The sequence below is a fragment of the Euprymna scolopes genome, chromosome 39 (genome assembly GCF_053919585.1).
Source record: "Euprymna scolopes isolate OS-2025 chromosome 39, ASM5391958v1, whole genome shotgun sequence".
Classification (NCBI taxonomy): domain Eukaryota; kingdom Metazoa; phylum Mollusca; class Cephalopoda; order Sepiida; family Sepiolidae; genus Euprymna; species Euprymna scolopes.
The window spans coordinates 69,087,358-69,110,871 of record NC_136520.1 but is presented as its reverse complement, the minus strand read 5'-3'; the positions used below and the strand labels follow the sequence as shown (position 1 = coordinate 69,110,871).

At 32.4% G+C, this 23,514-nt stretch overlaps 1 protein-coding gene across 7 annotated transcripts in view; it reads left to right on the top strand.

Annotated features, from left to right (window-relative positions):
- Window positions 1-23,514, top strand: part of LOC145263835 (sperm-associated antigen 1-like) — a 135,668-nt gene that overhangs the window by 63,916 nt on the left and 48,238 nt on the right. For 4 of the 7 annotated variants that reach the window (XM_080120908.1, XM_080120905.1, XM_080120902.1 and 1 more), the window contains 5 exons: window positions 3,026-3,070; window positions 11,066-11,169; window positions 11,304-11,362; window positions 17,630-17,729; window positions 22,809-22,886. In XM_080120908.1, coding sequence (XP_079977034.1) covers window positions 3,026-3,070; window positions 11,066-11,169; window positions 11,304-11,362; window positions 17,630-17,729; window positions 22,809-22,886 — 386 coding nt within the window. The remainder of the gene's footprint in view (window positions 1-3,025; window positions 3,071-11,065; window positions 11,170-11,303; window positions 11,363-17,629; window positions 17,730-22,808; window positions 22,887-23,514) is intronic. The other 3 variants (XM_080120907.1, XM_080120904.1, XM_080120906.1) reach the window with 1 other exon arrangement.

Genomic DNA, 23,514 nt, shown 5'->3' with positions numbered 1-23,514 from the left:
GATTAATTCTTGATAACATTAAAAATCATGATTAATTCTTGATAACATTAAAAATCATGATTAATTCTTGATAACATTAAAAATCATGATTAATTCTTGATAACATTAAAAATCATGATTAATTCTTGATAACATTAAAAATCATGATTAATTCTTGATAACATTAAAAATCATGATTAATTCTTGATAACATTAAAAATCATGATTAATTCTTGATAACATTAAAAATCATGATTAATTCTTGATAACATTAAAAATCATGATTACTTCTTGATAACATAAAAATTAAGATTAATTCTTGATAACATTAAAAATCATGATTAATTCTTGATAACATTAAAAATCATGATTAATTCTTGATAACATTAAAAATCATGATTAATTCTTGATAACATTAAAAATCATGATTAATTCTTGATAACATTAAAAATCATGATTAATTCTTGATAACATTAAAAATCATGATTAATTCTTGATAACATTAAAAATCATGATTAATTCTTGATAACATTAAAAATCATGATTAATTCTTGATAACATTAAAAATCATGATTAATTCTCGATAACATTAAAAATCATGATTAATTCTCGATAACATTAAAAATCATGATTAATTCTTGATAACATTAAAAATCATACTTAATTCTCGATAACATTAAAAATCATACTTAATTCTTGATAACATTAAAAATCATGATTAATTCTTGATAACATTAAAAATCATGATTAATTCTCGATAACATTAAAAATCATGATTAATTCTCGATAACATTAACAATCATACTTAATTCTTGATAACATTAAAAATCATGATTAATTCTTGATAACATTAAAAATCATGATTAATTCTTGATAACATTAAAAATCATGATTAATTCTTGATAACATTAAAAATCATGATTAATTCTTGATAACATTAAAAATCATGATTAATTCTTGATAACATTAAAAATCATGATTAATTCTCGATAACATTAAAAATCATTATTAATTCTCGATAACATTAAAAATCATGATTAATTCTTGATTAAATTAAAAATCATGATTAATTCTTGATAACATTAAAAATCATGATTAATTCTTGATAACATTAAAAATCATGATTAATTCTTGATAACATTAAAAATCATGATTAATTCTTGATAACATTAAAAATCATGTTTGTGATGATAGCACTGCACTACTATTCTTATTTGCATTCTTCGGACTATTGTTCTCATCTTCAGTGTTATTTTCACAATGTTTCAACCTTCTTCAGATGTATTTTTTTTTTACAAAGGAGTCACCCGGACTCAAGGCCTGAAGGCCACTTAAGGATAAGTGTTAATGAATGTACAGTAGTCAATGGAAAAATCTCGTAGTAATCGTTAGTAGTGGAAATTTGGTCAATTGGATTACTTAACAGGAACGGTTCATCAAGAATTGTTTATGTTGGACTTGAAGACGATCATAGTGTAGTCAGTTGGAAAGCAAGAAAACGGAAGAGAGTTCCACAGGCGTGCAGTTCTAAGAAAGAAGCATTGTTCATGGAATCTACATTAAGATTTAGGCACAGATAAAAAGTGGGGGAAATTATTTTTGAATAAATTGAATGGGAAAGTGGGGGAAATTATTGATAAATTGAATGGGAAAGTGGGGGAAATTATTGATAAACTGAATGGGAAAGTGGGGGAAATTATTTTTGAATAAATTGAATGGGAAAGTGGGGGAAATTATTTTTGAATAAATTGAATGGGAAAGTGGGGGAAATTATTTTTGAATAAATTGAATGGGAAAGTGGGGGAAATTATTTTTGAATAAATTGAATGGGAAAGTGGGGGAAATTATTTTTGAATGAATTGAATGGGAAAGTGGGGGAAATTATTTTTGAATGAATTGAATGGGAAAATGGGGAGAATTATTTTTGAATAAATTGAATTGGAAAGTGGGGGAAATTATTGATAAAATGAATAGAATGGTGTCGGCAGTTTTTATTTATTTATTTATTTTTTTGCAAAAGAATGTGGGCAAAATATTTTCTTGAACTCGGAGGTTGGGTGCTTACTGTTAACTTGGGGGAGATCCTTTCAATCAAACTCTGAAATCTGCACAAAATTTCAAACAAAACCCTTTATTTAATTCTTGGGGATAGCATTCTCTCATTCTGCCAGTCTTAAATAATTTGCAATTGTATTGTGTGTGTTGCTTGCACTGAGAATTGAACCTTCAGAAAAGTGCAACCTTGTGACTGAATTTTACCAAGTATTTTATCCACTATATCATGGGTCATTGTGGAATTCCATGGAAATTCTCATGTTACATGCCCCTGAAGAAGGTCGGAGGTTACATCGACTGAAATGTGTAAATAACACTCGAGATGAGAGCAATAGATCGAATAATCCAAATAATACAAATAATCAATCCTCATCTCAAAAATTCATGGACGTAATGATTATTCTTATTTTACATAAGAGGACAAAAAATAAAACTATAGAATGCTGACAAAACCATCACTTTCAAAATCCACTTGTGCTCCTGGGTCTTCCCCTGTCAAAGGTTTGAGAGGAAATGTCAAACTCTGATGACTACAAATTGTTTACTGCTATTGTTCACAGATCTTTAAATGTATAAACCTCCTCTCACCACTTATTTTATTTATTTGCGGACTGTTATCTTCATAGTTATTTCACCACGTTTCGGCCAACTATTCCTTTGGCCTTCATCAGGTGATTATCCGCGACGGGATAGGAATACAGAGTCTTGTAACTGTATCCTCGGCAATTACTGCCTTCCATAGTTGTTGTGGTCTCTGGAAATACAGTGACAAGACTCAGCATTCCTATCCCCTTGTGGTTAATCACCTGAAGAAGGCCAGAGGATGAGTTGTGGTGAAACAGCAATTATGAAGATCCGCAAATAAATAAAATAAATACACAAATTACTGATCTCAAAGGATTCCAATAATAAAACGATATATAATACTCCCCCCCCCACTGTTCATTCGCAAAAAATCCTAATTCTGCTTTTTTCTTCTTCTCCACAACAGCGTGCATTCTTCAGAGATCGATTCCAGTCCTTCTCCCGATACGCTGTAGGTTCAGTTTGCAAACGTGAATGCACCCACAAGTTTTATTGTATCCCAACGGGGATATCTGACAATGTCCGACATGTAATGATGTGTAAAAAGATGAACAAAACTAAATAAGCACAGATTTGATAACCAATTTAATGTCTTCAAGATGTTATCCCATTTTTAATACTTCAGCGTAAACAATATCACGCGAGTTTCTTTTGGGTGTCATTATTTAGAGATTACAAGGTATGAGGTTTTAATTACAGGATGAGGTTTTAATTGCCCTGAACTATAAAATCAATTAGAATGTAAGGGAGACAATCCTATTCATACTTCTATCTGTTTATTGCGTTGATTCTCTCTCTTTTTATTAGTCCTTCCTTTCTTTCTTCCTTATTTGTTTTTTGAAACGCTTACTGTTTGTCTACCTTTTTTGGAGTCTAGAGGGTTGAACGCTGATGACGGAGTGGTGGAGTCTCTTTTAGGCTTGGTTTGTCTTGAAGCGATTCTACCTTTTTCTTGGCAGTACTTCGCAAACAAAGATTCTATGAAGGGGGTTTTCCACATCAACTGCAGGCACGCTTGTGGCTGATGAGCCCGATGATTTTACCTTACTCTGCCTTTTATTGTTATGATTATCTCCTTACATCAAGTGGCTTCATACCTTGTTGCAACTTCCATAAAAAATTTGTTTTTTAATTCATTCATCATTCTTGTTTTATAGTGGCTTTATGTTAAATTCCCCACGTGTGGACCATCGTGGATTTTATTCATTTTACAGGGTGACTCCCAAAAATGTCATCTGTGAAATTATTAAAATTCACAGATGCTTTCTGCAATCAAACTCTATTTTGTGCAAATAAACTTCAGTCTTTGCATAATTTGTCCACGAACAATATTTTTTTTGTTTTTTTTTGTAAAGTTCCTTTTTTTTCTTTCCTTTTCATCTCCTCCCTTGTTAAAAAAAAATTTTAAAGCCCAACTCCACTTTCTAAACGTGACTTTAAAAATCAGTTGCGATTTTCTGAACAACCTATTATATTGATTTCTGTTTTTATCAACTTATTGTTAGTGGAATAACCCATGATAGCGGTGTGGAGACTCATAGTAATAAGCATCGACGGTTGGCATGTGCCCATTTGTAGAGAAGCACTTGCACTCGAACCTGGAACTCTTTTGATACAAAAAATAAAACAAATGCAAATTTAGATGCTGACGCGGTTTGAGGTGCAACCTATAAAGATCTTTTTCGAGAGAGAGAGACTTTATCTCATTCATGTGAGTTCGTTGTCAGTTGAGAAAAGAAAAGTATGACTGCTGTTTAGGCGCAGAAGCAAGTGAAATGTGTAAGAGGAAACTTCTTGTGCCAGCCAAGTGCAATGCTGAGAGTTAAGAATTCTGACTCTCATTACTTGCACGGCGAAATAAGGTTTTAATTGTCTTCTATATATATATAAAAGTGAAAATGTTTGTTTGTGTGTGTGCATTTTCATGTATGTCCGAGAAAGGCTTTTTTCCGAGAAGCGATCGGTCGGCTCACAACTTCTTAAAACTTTTTATATCGCGTCGAAATCATAATATCTATGAGTTAACAATGGGGGTCGCCTGTCAATTTAATTTTCCCGACTTTCAAAAGTTAAATATTCAACATTTTTCGATTGCCGCATGTGGATTCGACTTTTTCGTATAAAAAAAAGAAGCAAACAGACCCGCAGTAAATAAAATAATGCCCCACACTGAAAGTTGACCTCGTTAAGTCGTCAAGTACAGGCACCTGCCAATTCTTAATCTTACTTAAATAAATTCAAACATGTTTCCGTTAAACGTTGCCCTTTTTTTTTTTTTTTTCACACTTTATTATTTTCCAACTGCACGTCAAGGCTTTGAGTTCAATCCTTCCTACATACCTACCAAAACTTTTTTTTTTTTTAAACAAACACCTGGACAACGATTTTTGTTTTGATTTACCCAAAAACACACACATCTCCAAACATCCGGGCAACGCTGGGTACCCCCCCCCTCTCCCCGCTAGTCAATAAATATAAAAGCGAAAATGTTTGTATGTGTGTTCGCTTTTTCTGTATGTCTACAAAAGGCTTTTTTCAGAGAAGCGGTCAGTTGGTTCACAACTTTTTAAAACTTTTTATCTCACATGTAAATCGTAATATCTCACAGTTAACAACGGAGCTCCCCTGTCTATTTAATTTCCTCGACTTCGGGAAGATAAATATTCAACATTTGTCGCTCGCCGCATGTGGGTTAGTCTTTTCCCTATAACATCTTGGGAAAATAAAAATAAAAAAAAAGCGTTCCTGCAGTAAATGAAATACTATCCCGCAGTCAAACTTGACCTCATTAAGTCATTAAAACGTGCACCTGCCAAATCCAAGTAATTAAATAAATTCAAACGTCTTTCCGTTAGCATCTCGCGGTGGCCCAATGGTTAAAACCGTCGCACTCTTTTTTTTTTTTTTTTTTTTTTTCACACTTTAATTTCAAACTTTGCCTCAACGGTTCGGGTTTGATCCTCATACTTACCTACCAAAACATTTTTTTACCCCCCCCCCCGGAGTTTTCACACACACCTCCAAACACCCGGGCAACGCCGGGTACCCCTCGCTAGTTAATTATAAAATGCATTAGGATGCAAGGGAGACAACCTGATTCATACTTTCTTTGTTCATCGAAAGTAAAAACAAAAGAAACAAGTTGTACACAAAAATGATATTCTTTGTTTATTTTATATTTTGTATAAACTTTGATTCCAATTGTGCCTAACGCAATCAGATTCTCATTTTATTGTTTGTAAGTTTATATCGCATTCATTTATGCCATTCTATGTTGGATCTATTGTCTTCGATTTCTAAAACAATATTTGGTGCTTGTTGAGGGAGAGGTGAGAGATTGATTTTTTTTTTTATTAAATATATTTTTAAACAAAAACAATATAACTTACTATTTTCGACATGACAATTAAATAATATATCCCAAAATTGCAAAAATTAGTCCAGTAGAAATTTTTTTTATAGCTAAAGGTAAATTTTATGGAAAATTGGGGGAAATTTCAGTAGATGTGAACACTGTGAAGATTGCACAATATTTTTTATATAAATTTATTAAAACAAAATGAGGTTTTAATTGAGGCGAATTAGAATGTTGTTTACGCTGAAACATTTAAAAAAAATTCTAACTTTATTCTATTTATTTATTTTTTTTCTTAAGGAATAAAAATAATTGCAAAACCTTTTCATTCTGTTCATCGCTTTGTTATAATTTAACACATCCTTACAATCCCGGGCAACATCTTGTATCCCTGCGAACCTATATATATATATATATATATATATATATATATATATATATATATAAACTACTTCATTTACTCACATAAAATTAATACACGAAAGTATAAATTTATGCGTAAACTTTAATTATTTACTTCAAAAGTGCTCAATACGTAGGTAGAGCTAGTTAGTAAGTTATAAAATATATATGGCGATTAAGCTACACTGAATATTCCGCGTTTCATCCACTCTAGGATTCTTCAGGCTTATGCGAATAAGTCTGAAGAATCCTAGAGTGGATGAAACGCGGAATATTCAGTGTAGCTTAATCTCCATATATATTTTATAACTTACTATATATATATATATATATATATATATATATATATTTATATGCTTTAAACTGTTTATGCACTCCCATTAGATTCTTTATAAAAAAAAAGTTACATTAATACTAAAACTCTGGAGACCGTGAATGTTTCATTGTGTGCAAATGTTTTAAATGGTGCAATTTGTGTACACCACAAGAAATGCAGTGGAATTACTTGGGTTGAGTGACACTAACCAGTTTGAACATTTGTGTTTGTTAACCATGCACAGTTGTAAGAAGTGAAAAACGATGGCGACTGATAAACATTCAAATGTGGAAAAAGTATATCTGGATGACGAAGTTATCGCACTTGTTTTGATACCTTGGTGGTAGTATAAGAGCACAGGGTGGAGCAGGTGCTAATATAATTACAAGAGTAAGTTCAAGGAACTTCTGTCATTACCAACCAGCAGAGCGTTACCACTGTTGACCGTATAGTGACAGAACAAAAATATCATATTCCAAAAATCACGTAAATTGATTAAGTAGTTTAATTTTTTAAATAAGAAAATGAAATTTTATAAGTATTTGATATGTGATTGTCTCGCTTGCCATTTTGAAAAAAAAAAAAAAAATCCAAAACCAAGGGAGATAACTCAACAATAATTCACACTTGTTTTATGTTGTAATTCCTGCAAATTTCCATTAATTACTTAAAAATGATTTTCTTTATAAAAATAAAGTTATTTGGTCAATTTGTGTGATTTTTGGAATATGATATCTTTATTTTGTCACCGATACATACAGATTTTTCTTTGTTATTGTTTTTTTAATATTGAGGGAATCCTGGACAAGAACCAGAGTTTTAGTATGAAATAATTTTTTTTTTTATGAGAAAACAAATGTTAATTTTAGTCTAAAAGCCAATTTTAAAATGCAACAGAGGCATGACAGATTAATTAAAACAAGTTATTTATTTATATATATATATATATATATATATATTACATGGTAGTCACCACTTATCAAGCCACTTGGGGATAAAGGTTATTGCGTGTACAGTAATCAATAGGATAATATCATAATAATCGTTAGTAATGGAGATTTGATAAAGTGTCTTCCTTAAGAGGGTGGTTTATCAAGAATTTGTTTATGTTGGACTTGAAGACATCAGAATAATGAAATTAATTGGATCATAGATTATTAAATCTTGTGGTATCAAGTCAATATTTTTGAGAGGTAATATTTTTATATAAGACAATTTTTTGTTTCAAACTTTATTTTCTTTCCCTACGTCCCTTAAAAAGATTTAATCTTTAAAATATATTTTCTATGTATGTGCTGAATAGCAAAATTATATCAAACCAGATTTAATATTTTGCCAATGACTTTCCTCTGAGGAGATGAGCCTACATTGAAAATCCATGGATTAAATAAATTACTTTGAATATTGTATTCTTTGTTCAAATAATACATTTTTTGTTTTGAAAATTTGTATTTTTCTGAAGGAAAATGTAAATATATTAAAATTTATACTTTTATTTATAATGTGGGTGTAAATTTTTTTTTATACTGTAACCACGGTTTCATATGTGCACAATCTTCAGTCTAATCTCTGAGGTTGGAGTCAAATTCACTATTTTTTATCATTTCATAGATTTAACCTCGGTCTTGAAGATTAGGCTGTCGAATTTTACTATATAGAATATATTTTTACTTATATTTTACTATATAGAATATACTACATATAATAAATACTAGCAGAAGTATCTGTCATTAACTAGGTTAAAAAAGAGTCTTCAAAAAATGGACTCTAATTTATGAAAGATTATGAAAATGGGGTGTGAGTGTAAAGAGACAGCTTCAAACTTTTGAATTATCAAATCCAAAGCAACACCCCTCAAACGAACATGAGGGGGCAGTAGTGGGAATCATTGATACAAACATATGAACACTAATTAAGATTCCCCATTATAAGTGACCCTCATCGGGCCCCACCTCCGTTGGTGTGAGTGAGTGATGTAACCCGTACCCCCCCCTCCTATGGTGGGGTTAGCATAGGGTTTCCCCCGTTGATAGGGGGGGGGTGACTTTATCATACCCATTTTTGCTCTTTGATACTTCTTCTACCATTGCATGTGGTCAGTTTATTATAATAGAAAAACATCTAAGAACCTATTTGAGTACAGAAAGATACACACACGTCTAGCTTTATTATAAAGATATTATACTCTTACCAATGTGTATATGAAGGGTGTTCCAAAATTAATGCCTCCTATTTTTATTCCGCCTTAATAGATCAAAATGAATTGCCAATTGCGTTATGATGACTGAACTTATGCATTCATGAAAGTTTCATTTCTCTGTTATAGATATTGACAGTGTGAGACTCTTAAGAAAACAACCCTGGCATGGATGTGCATCAGAAACAGAAATGTGTCGTTGAATTCTTGGCAAAATTGCACTGAAAATGGTAGTAACTATGTAGAAAAATAAATTCTAGAGCACAAAAGGTGTCTCATTTCAATTGCACTGCTCCTGCCTTCATAGTTCTTCAACTTGAGTTTAAAAAAAAATAGGAGGCTTTACTTTTTTACTACTCTCATATATATGTATATGTATGTAATTTTAAGAACATTAACATAGTATTGATATCTTGTTATTTGTGGTTTTCTTTATGATTGACTACATTTTGACTAAATGTTTTCCTCTGTGTGCTTCCTTGGGTGTTCTAATTTAATCTGAAGAATTTATAGAATCAGTGTAAATTTTAGCTGATTTTCTGTTTGTTTTTCTTTATCAAACAAAAAACTAATTTTGGATTCTGTTTTTGATTTTTTTTTTTTAATTTCATAGGCTTTACACAAACTCACTTTTTATCTGATTTAAACAAGCTAACCTGATTTGTTTTAGTAAAAAATTAACTTTGACAGATTGAGGAAAATGCTATTTCAAATTTAACTGTGACAGACTGAAGGACAATGTCCCTTATAGAGATAATCGGATGCATCATTTAAAAATAAAAAAAACTCCTTTAATGGTGAATGTTATTTAAAATGATTTTTTGAAAAGGAAAAATTGATCACAAAACATAGAAAATCTTCAAAAAAAAATATTTTACTTCTTTATATTTGATTTCTTTTTTTTTTTTTTTTGCCTTCTCTTTATAAAAAACTGTTTTAAAAAAACAACTCAAAAAATTAAGCTAACACAGGAATGTGAACGTTGTCTTGTATAAATCTAGCTCCCCCTCTTTTTTTTTTCTAATGTGTTCAACGATTTTATCTCGTTTGTGCATGGTAATATTTTTTAATTACTAACATTGTGATTGTAGTTTGGAATTCGTCTTGCTACATTTTGTCTGATTTTCTCTGCAATCTTTTTTGTGCTTTCTTACAATTAAACTTACTGAAAAAAAAAAAAAATGTTATGACATACAAACTGTTGGAACAAAGATGTTGTATTCGAAAAATCACGTAAATTAATCAAGTATATGTATTTTTTTTTTTTTCAACTAAGAAAATACAAGCAAGATGGAGGATTTTTGATCGGCCATGTTGAATAAATAAGAGGGAGATAATTCAATTTGAACTATCAAGACCAAAATCAAAATGGATACATTTAGTATTAAAGTTCCTAAAGATCATAACTTTTTATTTTCTTAGTTAAAAAAAACTACTTGATTAATTTGTGATTTTTTTTAATGTGACGAATACATACATCAAAGATTTTTCTGTATTTTTTTTTTAATAAGTGTGATTCTTTTTTTTTTTTTTTTTTTTTTTTTTCCAAGATATTTTTCTTGCATACATATAGATCAATCATTTACTAAAAAGATATTTTATTATTAACTTACTGTTACCTACCTGGCATTGTTCGGGATGCAGTGAAGCAATTTATTTGTATATTTTAGTTATAAAGGACGTAATGCTTTTTATATTCTTGAGTTAAAATATGATGATGATTTTTATTTGATATCATTATTATGTCTAGTTTTTAGTGTACGGATCAAAATTTTCAAATTTAGGATAACAAAGTCAATAACAAAATTATAATTCTTGATTTCTTTTTATTATTTTTGTTACTGAATTTAAAATGTTAACGGATTATTCACAATTATTTTCTCATCATTTTTGTTTATAAAAAAAAAAATGCAATTATATAGATGATGGATTATTTATGTATGTTTTTTTTTTTTTGTTTTTTTTTTTACTTTTTCGTTTTGATTAAATCAAAACCAGATACACTTTTAGCTTAAATATTTTTGCTGCCACCAAAAGTGCATAGGTAATTTGTACATGTAAGCTACTATTGCCACATTATTATTATTATGTGTGTGTGTGTGTATGTTCATGTCTATTTATAGATTAACTATGAACTGTACATTAATAATTGAAATATATTTACAAATATTTTCAGATTTGATATTGAAAGCGAACTAAAAAAAGCCGACGAAAAAACAGAAAAGAAGAAAGTCAAAAAAACAGTTTGTAATTTATCTGAAACTGTCAATGTTAGTCCAGGTGAGATTTTTTGTTTATCTGTGAATAGTTGAAGCTAAGTCTCTCTCATTCTCTTTCTTTTTTTTTCTCAATATTGTCTTTTTTTTCTCTCTTTCATTCTCTGTTACTCTCAACTTTTTCTGTTTTCTTTGCAGATAAACTGGAAAACACAAAACAGGCGTTGGCCACCAGAGAAAAGGATAAAGGAAATGAGGTTGGTTGATATTGTTTGTTTAACATTTTTATTGCAATGTATTCCTGATTTTAAATTAATCATTGGGTCATAAGCACTATCATTTTTGATTTCATTTGAAAATTTATAAACGATGAAATATCAGTTAAGAAATCCTTTTAAAAAAGTTTATTTCTTCATTATTCTTTATAGCAGGACTTGATTACCGTATATACTTGTGTATATGTGTATTTTAAGACCAAAAATTGTCATTTTAGGTATTACCTGTGTATAAGTCGACTGTAGATTTAAGACAAGTTAAATGGTCTGCCTCATGACTCTTTCCTGCACAGATAATTTCCTTTTTATTGTTTTGTTTTTGTTTTTTTTGGGGTTTTTTTGTAAGAATATCATAAATTATTTCTGGGCATCCACGAGCAATTATATGTGCATTTACACAAGTGTGGTCTATTCAATTTTCATATATAGACTTCAGACATTCTGATCAATGACATTCTGTAGATTCCAGGTGCAGTTACTGTTTTTACACCTGACCCTTTTTTTTTTTTTTTACATAGGCATCCTCACTTATCAAGGCCAAAAGGCCACTCGAGGAAGTGTTAAAGAGTGTACAGTAGTCAATTGGACAATATAGTAATAATCGTTAGTAATGGAAATTCGGTAAATTTGTTAACTTATATGGAACGGCTCATCAAAATCTTGTTTACATTAGACTTGAAGACAACCATATTGTAGTCAGCTAAAAAGCAGGAAAACTGAAGACAATTCCATAGGCGTGCAGTTCTAAGAAAGAAGCTTTGCTCATGGAATCTACGTTTAGATATAGGCACAGATAAAGAGTGGGGGGGAATTATTGATAGTGTTTTCAGCTAGACGGGTGTTTCTTGTCGAACTCAGAAATGATTTTGTTGAACTCGGGAATTTGGACGTAATTTCAAGCGGAACCCTTTAATGGGGGTAGTGTAAATAAAGGGTTCCACTCAAAATTCCGTCTAAATTCCCGAGTTCGACAGAAACATTCTCAAGTTCAACAAGATACACCTGAAGAAGGTTGGAGGTTAAATCACACTCAAAATGAAAACCGTAGTCCAATGAATCCAAATAAACGTAAACGCATACATTACACGAGCCGTAATATACTGTAATAATGTGAATGCATGCATTAAGTTCCATTAAATGGTTTCAGTCAATAGTTGTCATTAAATTATTAAAACTTGTTGAATTTAGGGGAGAACGACATATTGTAAACATTTCCTAACCTACTAAAAATCATTACAGAATAAATCATATCAAACTTTATTTTTAAATAAATGAATTTTTTCATTTCTGAATAATAGAATTATGGGTCCTGTAAGTTCAGATTTTAGTATAGTATATATATAATTAGATTGTTTTTAATGCCAATATATAGTTAAAGTAAAATAAATTATTTGGAATTCTTAAAATAATTTCCAATGTTACACAATTGGCTATGGGGTACCCATCGGTGAAAATTAAAGTTACTCAAATGAAAAATATTGCAAAACTTTGCAAAAAAATAGCAGTTCAATATCTATGAATTAAATATCTCAATCAGTTAAAAAATATAGCAAATTGAAGTTATGAAAATTCAAGTTTTCACAATCTTGCGTATTTACCTAGAAAACTTTTTCCAAAAACATCTTAAAAGTTATTTTTGAGCCTGTTGAATTTGTTTGTAGAGTTTGTTTTGTTTTTTTTGTGCAAGTCATTATTCTATCACTCAAATATGCTGCCTAACACTATTTTCTCAGTTTTCAAACTCACTTTTAGGGTTTTTGCCTAGAAAAATCATATCTAGTGCTAAGTATCTCCAAAACTGCTGTAATCCGCATACCAAACTATGGTAAAAAATATTTTATATGCTTTTGAAATCACTAGTATGCCGAGTTTTAAATGACATGAATTAATTTATAGGTTACTTAAAACCATAAAAGTTGTTTATGATTATGGTATGTATTAATTTTAGAATTGTTTATCAATCCAAATGAATCAATAGCTATGTAAATTTAAAATATATTGCATTGCATATTGCAGCAGTACAATATCACTAAGATACTTTTTAATGGTAGTTAGGTATGTGGATTAATCTGATTTTCAACTTATCAACCAACAAAGTGACAGTAGACATGAATTTTTTTTTTACAAGGAGGTCACCATTTATCCAGGCCCAGAAGCTATTCGGGGATAAGGGTCATTGTGTGTAATCAATGGGGTAGTGTTGTATTATTCGTTAGTATTGGAGATTTGATAAAGTGTCATTACTTAAGGGGGCAGTTCATCAGGTATTTGTTTATGTTGGACTTAAAGACATCCAAGTTGAAGTCAGGAGGGAAACAGGCAAGCGGCAGAGAGTTCCACATGCGTGCAGTTCTAAGAAAGAAGCTTTGTTCATGGAATCTACTTTTGATTTAGGCACAGATAAAGAGTAGGGAAAATTATTGACAGTGGTTTCAGCTAAATGGGTGTTTTTCGTAAAAGATTGGCGAAGGGGGGGCAGAGATTGGAGCTCAGACGAGCACTTGCCATGGAAATAACGATAAAACAAAGACATGCTCGCAACGTCTCTTCTGTGGGAGAGAGGTTGCAGGGAAGAGAAAAGGGCATCCCCCACTAAGCCATGAAGTCTATTTTAAACTATATCAAGGCAGGACAAGTCCTTGTGAAGCTCCTGCCCAGATGTGGCAGCAGTATTCCATCCTTGGACGTACTTGGCTTTTATATAGATAGAGAATTGCATCATTAATAAGATATCTTCTGGAGCAGTAGAAGGATCCCACTATTTTCCCAGTGACCTTGGCAACAAACTTGATGTACGTGTTCCATTTCAGATCAGGAGTAAAGGTCAAGCCCAGAAGCTTATCAAAACATGGAGCCTCCTCTAGATGAGAGCCATCCATTTCAATTGATGCCAGATGGGGATCAGAGCGTTTATGATGTAAAGATAAGAGCTTGGTTTTAGATGCATTAAAAGTAACCAGCCACCTCTTTCCCCAATGTACCACGCGCTCAAAATCAGAGGAGAGAGAATCAGAGAGAACTTTGTCACTTACGGCCTTTGATGTGTTGCCACAGATGGTCGTGTCATCAGCATAGATGTCAACGAATGATTTAAGTATATGTTTTGGGAGATCATTGATGTAGATCAGGAAGAGAGTTGGGCCAAGGATGGACTCCTGATGGACTCCAGCATTAATACTTTGGGCCTCTGATTTCTGCCCATCAACCACTACTCTTATGAGCCTATCAGAGAGAAATGATTTAATGATTGAGAAAACATTTCCAGTAATACCGTAGCTGGAAATCTTGTGAAGTAGGTCTTTATGCCATACCTTATCGAAGACCTTTGATATGTGAAGAGCAGTTGCCCTAGAAAGGAAGCCTTTGTCGAGAGAGTCATTAATCCTGTGAGATATAACCATTATCACATCTGCTGTAGATCTAACAGAACGGAAACCATATTGCATGTCACTAAGAAGGTTATTTCTGCTGAGGTGGTTGACTACTTCTCTATTTAATATGGATTCCAGCAGCTTACTCATGACATACAGAAAACTTATTGGTCTGTACTGAGAGGGAGATGACTTATCACCAGAATTCTTAAATACAGGGCATACTGATGAGGTTTTCCAGGGTGTTGGAAAGCACTTTTCCTTAAGGCAGCGCTTAAAGAGTTTTGTAAGTATGGGGGCAAGCTCTAGTTGAAGCTTTTGTAACACTATAATTGGAATACCATCAGGGCCAGTTGCTTTACTGGAATCAAGGTTCTTGATTAGCTTGGCGACCTCACGCACAGATATTTATATGTTACCTAGTGTGTTGTGTGTTATAGGAGGAAATACATAGTTAATGGCCTTCGTTGCAAAGAGTAGAATTTGCTGCAAAGTTCTTGACAAATAGTTTGGCGATGTTTGATGCCGATGAGATGACCTCTGGTCCATTGATAATGGTTGGAATAGAACGCAAGCTTCTGTTCAGGATCCTATTTGTTATTTGCCAAAACTGGTGGGAACCAAGCTCAGCTACTTTGGATTTAACGGACTGAGCATATAGCTCTCTTGCATTTTTTATTACTCTTTTACAGTGGTTGCTGGCGTACGAGTTCCTTAAAATCCTGAAAAAGTGATTAATGATTATGATAAGCATGAATTCTGAAACTTTGTTTTACTCCAAATGAATCAATAGTTATAATTCTAAAAGAGGTAATAGTTAGCTAATGCACTTCCTAACTTCCGGCATAGTGCTACTGGAAACGGTGACAAGGCAGATCAGTTCCTTCACTTTTTTCTCTCACGCTTATATCTCCCCTGTGCATGTACTCCTTTTTTTTTCTTTTTTGTTTTATTACGTTTTTACGAGCATATTTTTTTATTTAATAATCAATGAAAAGTTTTTTCAGTCTTATTTTGATTAAGAATTATTGAAGTTAGTTTTATTTTATTTATTTATTTTTTTTTTTAAAGAATTATTTAAAACACTTTTTGCACTCTGTTTTTTAAAAAAACTTATTCAAAACACTTTTTAAAATCTTATAAAACTATTTTGGGAATATTATGTATTGGATATGCTTTTTTTTTACAATGTTTGAATTTTTTGTTGTTTTGGTTTCAATAATTTTATTTTTATGCTTTCATAAACGTATATTTATTTTATAAATTCAAATAAAAAACTTATATTTCTAAAATTAAAAAAACTTATTTTTATAATTTCGTAAACATATTTATTATAAAATTTCAAATAAAATAAAAAAAATTTATTTTTTAATTTTGTTAGTAAAAGTACAAATAAAAACTAATTGTGTTATTTTTATCTTTTACTAATTTTGTTAATTTTTATTGTATACTTTTCAATAATCGGTTCGATATCTTTCTTAACCGCTCTGAGCCACATTTTAAGCTGGCTGCCGCATCGCTTCTTCCAGTCCCAAGGAGGAACCGGATTGATGGCTTCTCTGATGAGATCACCTTGTTGACAGTGGAGGGCGTGACTAACCTAGCAAATGTGTGTTGTGAGAAGAACCCACTGAAGGGAGGTGATATGGCACTATGCTTGGACCCCTGCGTTCGGCAGGAAGTGTTGCCAAGACATATGCAGGGTGCAATGCAGACAGAAATGATCAATATCCTCTAGTCTGCGAAGATCAGCAGTTTTTATCGGCTACAATCATAGAGGAGAATAGTGCAGATGAGTGTTTAGTAGACCTTTGGTGGCTAGCTTGATTTTCCGTCTGGAAATCATTTTCTGCTGAAAAACATCTTCATATGAAGACTTCTATCTCTCCCTTTCCCTCTAACCATCTCTTTATCTTTCTTTCCACTCTCACTCATTTTTCCTTCCTTCTTTCCAAACCTTTCTGTTTCCTCTGCTCAACCTATTTGTCTTGTTTTAGTTTATTGAAAAAATATACCTAATTTATTTACTGGAGTTGTCCTGCAGTTTTACATTTATTGCTCCGAGACAACACCGAGTAGAACAAAATGAATAGAACAAAAAATGACATTCTTGATCCTGCATAATCCTCTCCTCTCACTAGCTTTCGCAATAATATGTAGAGAAATAATGTTGATAATGAAAATAATCTAAAGAAATTAAAATGCAATACTGTAATTTAGATTTATTGCTTCCAAACAAAGCCATTTACTGTTAATGTAATATTTTCCATTTCTAAAAGTAGTTAAACAAATTTTGCAATATATTTATTATTGGTCCTCCGACAAAGGAAGAATTGGCCTAGTAATTCACTCTTGTCCATCTTTTCTCAATAACCACACTTTGGATTTTTTGGAAATTTTGCACAAACATTAGTCATGGTGAAAGTAAATTTTTGCCAGAACAGATTTTCCGGAATAACTCTGGTTGTCCCCCTAGGAGCCATTATCGGGGTAAAATTGCCCCAAAATCGTTCGTCCGTTTGGTTGTTCACACTGTTCTCAATAACTATGCCTTGATCTATTTTTGAATTTCACACAAACATTAGTCATGGTGAAAGTAAATTTTTCACTTGTGGAGAGGGACTCTGCATGCTCAGCTTGTGCTTAACAAAAATTATGACTGATAGATTGACAAAATTTCTATTTATATGAGTTTTAAAAAAAAGGTTTATGTACTTCAGACATCAATGATGGGATCAAAGGTGCTTATTCTGATGCTGTGATGCGTATATATCGAACTTTGCTTCATATAGAAGATGCCCGCCCACCTAAAAAAAAAACACATGTATTTTAAATGTATTTGAAATCATTTTTTTTTTTTTTTCTTCATCTTGTGCAGGCCTTCAAAAGTTCCGACTATAATGAAGCTGTAATCTATTATAACCGGAGTTTATCTATTTGCCCTTCAGATGTTGTGTACAACAATCGGGCGCTTGTATGTAAGTAACCCTTTTCCAAACATCTTCATCTTTTCTTTATCATCATCACCATAACATCAATTTTAAATACTGGCATGTGTTGGGCAGCTTTTAGAAATTGACCTCCAAACTAATCTATTTCTGACCAGATCTTTATTTATCCCTCTTTCTCATTACGCCATAATTATTTTCCTTGGCCTTCTCCTGTTCTACATCTACGAACCTAAGAATTTCCATCCATTTTTTTTTTTGCAATGTGACCATACCAGGAAAGTCTCTTGTTTAGCACACATCTCCCTATACTGTTAAGATTTAATCTATGACGAGGTGTCTTAAATAAGTTTCCAGACTGTTTTTGTACAGGCATTAAAATTGTCGTAGACTCTTGATCATTGCTATACATCTGATGAGATGACAAACCAATTTTTATGATTTAGGTTCAAATAAGCAGCTACAGTAGGAATTGGAATACACCCTACTAGAGCCTGATTGTCACAGCTGGTGAATTTCAAAAATGCAATCGGGACACTGGGGCATTTTAGAAGAATGATATGCAATAAAATTTTGTTTTAAATTTGAAAAAAATGGCAGAGGAACGTATTGAATGCTTCGGACTGCTTTTGGACCGTCTTGCATGAATTGAGCATCAGTTTTTGAGTGGCATAAGAGATTTAAGGAAAGCAGACAGTCTGTGATGAGAGGTGTGGGAGAAGTAAGAAAGTCAGAACATTAGCGTTCATTGGCCAAATACAGAATTTCATAGATAAGGACCGTCGTGTGTCTATAGAAACAATAAGTGCACAGTTTGATGTCAGTGTGGGAACTGTACACGCAATTATTCGCGATTAACTGAAGATGCGGAAAATTTGTGCGAATGCACTAGTTCATGACGCCATCTTTGTCACAGACTATTTGACCAAGATGAGCATCAAGACAGTTCCTCACCCTCCCTATAGTCCAGACTTTGCTCCTCGTGACTTTTGGTTATTCTCTAAGCTCAAGGAAAACCTTAGAGGCTGTTGTTCTAAGACAATTAAGGAGATGAAAGAGGCTGTGACGAGGGTCATTAACATGCTCACACAGGAGGACTTCTATGGGGGCTTTCCAGAAGTTGTTGGAACAGTACAAGTGCGTTGCAGCCGGAGGAGATTACTTTGAAGGGGTCTAAAGTTTCATGTGAATACTATCTATAAAAATGCTCATATGGAAAAATCTGAAAAATTATTGAAGGCACCTCGTACCTCTAAGGTCATCAGATCTACACCTGTCTTTGAGATTTGTGTTTCGCATCTATTATAAAAATTCTTGTTACATTTCTTTCTAGTTATAAACTCTCACTGACCAGGTTTTGCTTCTGTACATTATCACACTGCATAGCATGCCTGATAGACTTTTTGCCTGATAGACTTTTTGCCTGATAGACTTTTTGCTTGGTAAACATTAATAAAGCGATGCTGATTAGTATTAGCCAAGATTGTGGAGTCATGGTTTTAGCTGGAGTCAGTCGGATTTTTAAAATTTTTTTTTTTACACAGGCATCACCACATTATCAAGGCCAAGAGGCCACTCGAGGATAAGTGTTAAAGAGTGTACAGTAGTCATTTGGACAATATAGTAATAATCGTTAGTAATGGAAATTCGGTAAATTTGTTAACTTATATGGAACGGCTCATCAAAAACTTGTTTACGTTAGACTTGAAGACAACCATATTGTAGTCGGCTAGAAAGCAGGAAAACTGAAGACAATTCCATAGGCGTGCAGTTCTAAGAAAGAAGCTTTGCTCATGGAATCTACGTTTAGATTTAGGCACAGATAAAGAGTGGGGGGAAATTATTGATAGTGTTTTCAGCTAGACGGGTGTTTCTTGTGAAAGTTTGGTGAGGGGGGACCATAGACTGAAGTTCAGTCGAACACTTTCAATGAAAATAACGATACATCAGAGACAGTACTAGGAATCGGAGTCGGAATTTCTTTATCCGACTCCAACTCCTTAAGTTCAATAAATTTTTTTTTTTACATGATTTTCCTGTTTAGTTTTACCAGTTGCACAATTTAGCAGTTTTTGTATGATTTTGCTTTTATTTTTTTGGAGATATATCATATTTTGTACTGTACTGCAATGCTTCTACTTCATGAAGATATTTCAGTTCATCAGATCACTGCAAATCCTATCCAGTTTCTGAATCAAATGGAATTTGGCAATTTGATTAGTCCGGGACTGATCCAGAATTACATTCTTATCCGAAAAAAAAAACAGGCCTAAATCAATAAGAAGCAACGCATTCTATTATAGCCCTTTATAGCTTTTTCCTGTTTTTCCTTTGATCCTCTTTCCATAAAGGCAATATTATCTTTTAAAAAATTTCTTTTCTATATAATGTGTCTTTACTCCCCTCTTCTGATGAGAAGCATTTGGCTTCGAAATGCCATTGCCTAAAGAGGTTTCCCCATCCCTAAATATTGTTTCCCTTTTGAATTGATAAAATAATAGAATTTCATTGTAAATTTTTTCATCCCTTTGTTATCTTAAGTTATTCTATAAAGCTGGTTGAGTTTATACGTGAGTATATTTATCATACAAGTGAATGTTAAATGTAAAAAATAATATACGTGAAAAGTATTTATAAAATGCTTGTTGAATAGGTGTGGGAGGCTGGTATATGGATCTGCAGAATAGATTTCCACATAGGGGTCAAGGAGTCGTAGTTGAAGATATCAACGAAGTTGGAGTTGGCATCCTAGGAGTCGGAGTCGGACTTTTACCATCTGACTCTGCAACCTTGGTATTAGCAGAAGTTATCTGAACTCCATCTACTCCTAACTTTCACACTAGCACCTGCTTTACCCTGGATTTCAATGGTATCGGTAAAACTTTTCGATAACCTCATTTGAATTCTCATCCATCGCCAATGTCTTGTACACAAATTCGTTATCGTCTCTCAATCTGTAATTTCACCAACAAAACTTATGATTAATAATTGTTTACGTTATTCCAGTCTTGGGGATCACAGGATGAGAACAACTCTTGCTTTACTTGTTTTCTTTGTTGGAGAGTGAACAAACTTATGACATCAAACCATTTTTAAAATTAAGAACATTTTTAGAGGATGGCGGGTGGAGTCAATAAAATAAAGTTTCATCATTCATTGCCTCCAAAAAATATGTTGTGTCTTGGTTGAGTTGGTTGGTTTGTCGCTGTTTGTTTGTGTACAGCTTCGTGTCCACATCGCTTGACTAATCCTCACCAAACTTACTCAAAATATTCATCAAAGTCATTAACTTAGAACAGATTAAAATAAGATAACAGAAAAGGTGAAGATCTCACTTTTGGAGATAACTACGTTGGAGAGCGTGAACAAACTCGCTACATTAAACTATTTGTAAAATTAAGAATATTTTTAGAAGGTGGTGAGTGGGGTCCACCTAATAAAGTCTTACCATTTATTTCCTTAAAAAAATATGTTGTTTTGGTTGACTTGGTTGGTTGTGTACAGTTTAGCATTAACATTATGTGACCAATCGTCACCAAACTTGGTTAAGATATTCGTCAAAGTCTAACTTAGAACAGATTTAATTTTGTAATATTTAGGTTATGATAACGGAAAAAGTGAAAATCTCACTTTTGAGAATAACTTTGGTTCTGCTCACTGTAATGACTCACTAAAAGTTAAAACATTCCATCAAGGTCAAAATTTTAAATTTGATTTCAACTTCTAATATTTCCAAATTTAATGCCTTTTTTCAATAACAGTAACCACAAAATTGCAGCCTCATTACATAAATAGTTTTTGACCCATCAACATTTTCATGACTTTCGGAATACTGTAGATCTGGCACAGCTTTAGTAGCTATTTGTATCAATCGGAGATATGCCCTCGACAATCAGTCTGACAATAACTTTGTTGCTGAGGTATGGTTCTATTCAATCTCTGAAAAAGGGTCCTGGATATGACCTAAAACTATATCCAGTGGTGAGGCCCCAGCTTGCGGGCTTTGGGGAGTGTGGAGCCACCCTTTAATTACCATTGCTCCCAGGTCCACTCTGACCCGGTGTGGTAGTACCTGTTAGGGTTCCAACTATGGGTTAAATAGAAACTGACTTGAAAACAACAAATATATTCTATTAAAAATTTTTTCTTCAAAATCTTTGGATTCGGCATTAAATAACCCGAAAAGGGTTGATATGCCGTAAAACAAAAACAACCAACAAAACAACCAACTTTGAAAAAGAGTTTATTGCTAATCACCTGAGGTGTCCCTACCAGGGCATGTTGATAGGGCTGCTCAGGCATTTTATTTATTTATTTTTTTTTTTTTGAAGGCCAGAGCACTTTAATCCTAGTCTAACTTCCTGGCGGGGAGGTAAATAAAATACAATGTTGAAAACACTCAACCAAGCTCCAACCCCTGTCCCATCACCACAATCTTGCATCACTGCCTGTTTTACAAGTGCTTTAATGGAATATGGTCTGATGAAACTCGTAGCACTTGTGTGTCTCTTGACGTACATACTCCCGACAAGCATCAAAATCTCATCCACTTCACTGAGATGCTGGGAAGCTTTCTACTCCAATAGTTTCTTCCATCAGGCTACTAGACTTTGGAATTTCCTCACTGTTTCCTGCTTCGCTGACTGTACTAACTTGCAAAAGTTCAAATGTAATGTAAACAGACATCTAGCTGCTCAACTCCCCCACAATTCCCTGTTAGACACAATTCCAAATAGTAGCTCCTTACATTCCAAGTGGCAATATGCCTTGTTTGGAGTGAAAAAAAGTAAAAAAAAATATAATAATGATAATAAATAAATAAATTTTAAAAAAGTAATAAAAAAAGTTTAAAAAAAAAAAAAAAAAAGTAAAAAAATAAAGCTCAGAAAAGACTTTGTTTCATCCTTATAATTAGGCAGAATTATGCCGCCTCACTACTGACTTGTAATCTTTTAATGTCGTTTGAAAGATCTTCTGGAAAGATGAGCTGCACTGACATGTAACCATATTTTTATTTTTTATTATTTATTTATTTATTTATTTTATTTATTTATTTTTTTTTAGACATTTTAAAACTTTTTGTCACTCAACATGTATTTCTATTTACAGATCTTAAACTGAGCCAATGGGATGATGCCATCAAAGACTGCAATAAAGTTTTAGAAAATGAAAGTGATAATATCAAAGGTAATTTTTTTTTTTTTTTTACTTGGGAGTCACCACTTATCAATGCCCAAAGGCCACTCGAGGATAAGGGTTAATGAATGTAAAGTGGTAGTGTAGTAATTGTTAATCGTGTAAATTGGGTAAAATTTGATTATTTATGGAGATGGCTCAACAAGAACTTGTTTACATTGGATTTGAAGGCTACCATGTTGTATTTTTAACCTGGAAGCAGGATAGTGGAACAGTTCTGGGAAAGAAGTTTTGTTCATGGAATCTGCATTTAGAATTAGGGCACAGCGGGGGAAATCGTTTTTAGTGGTTGTAGCTAGTGGAGTGTTTTTTGTGAAAGTTTGGCGAGGGGGAACCATACGTTGAAATTCAGTCGATTCAGTTTCACAATTTCAAAATTTTCTTTTCTCCCTTTCTTTTATTTTTAAAGATCAAACCTGTGTAAATATGTTATTTGAAATAATTGCATTGTTTAGTGCATCATTTGATTTTTTTTTTTTTTTTTAATACCCAAGTTCGAATCTTTTAACTAGATATGTATTCTATAAATTTAACTAAATTAACATAACAACATAAAAAACATTTTTTTTTTCTTTTTTTTTTTAAACTAAGTGATTTTTGTTACAGTATACTCACAAAT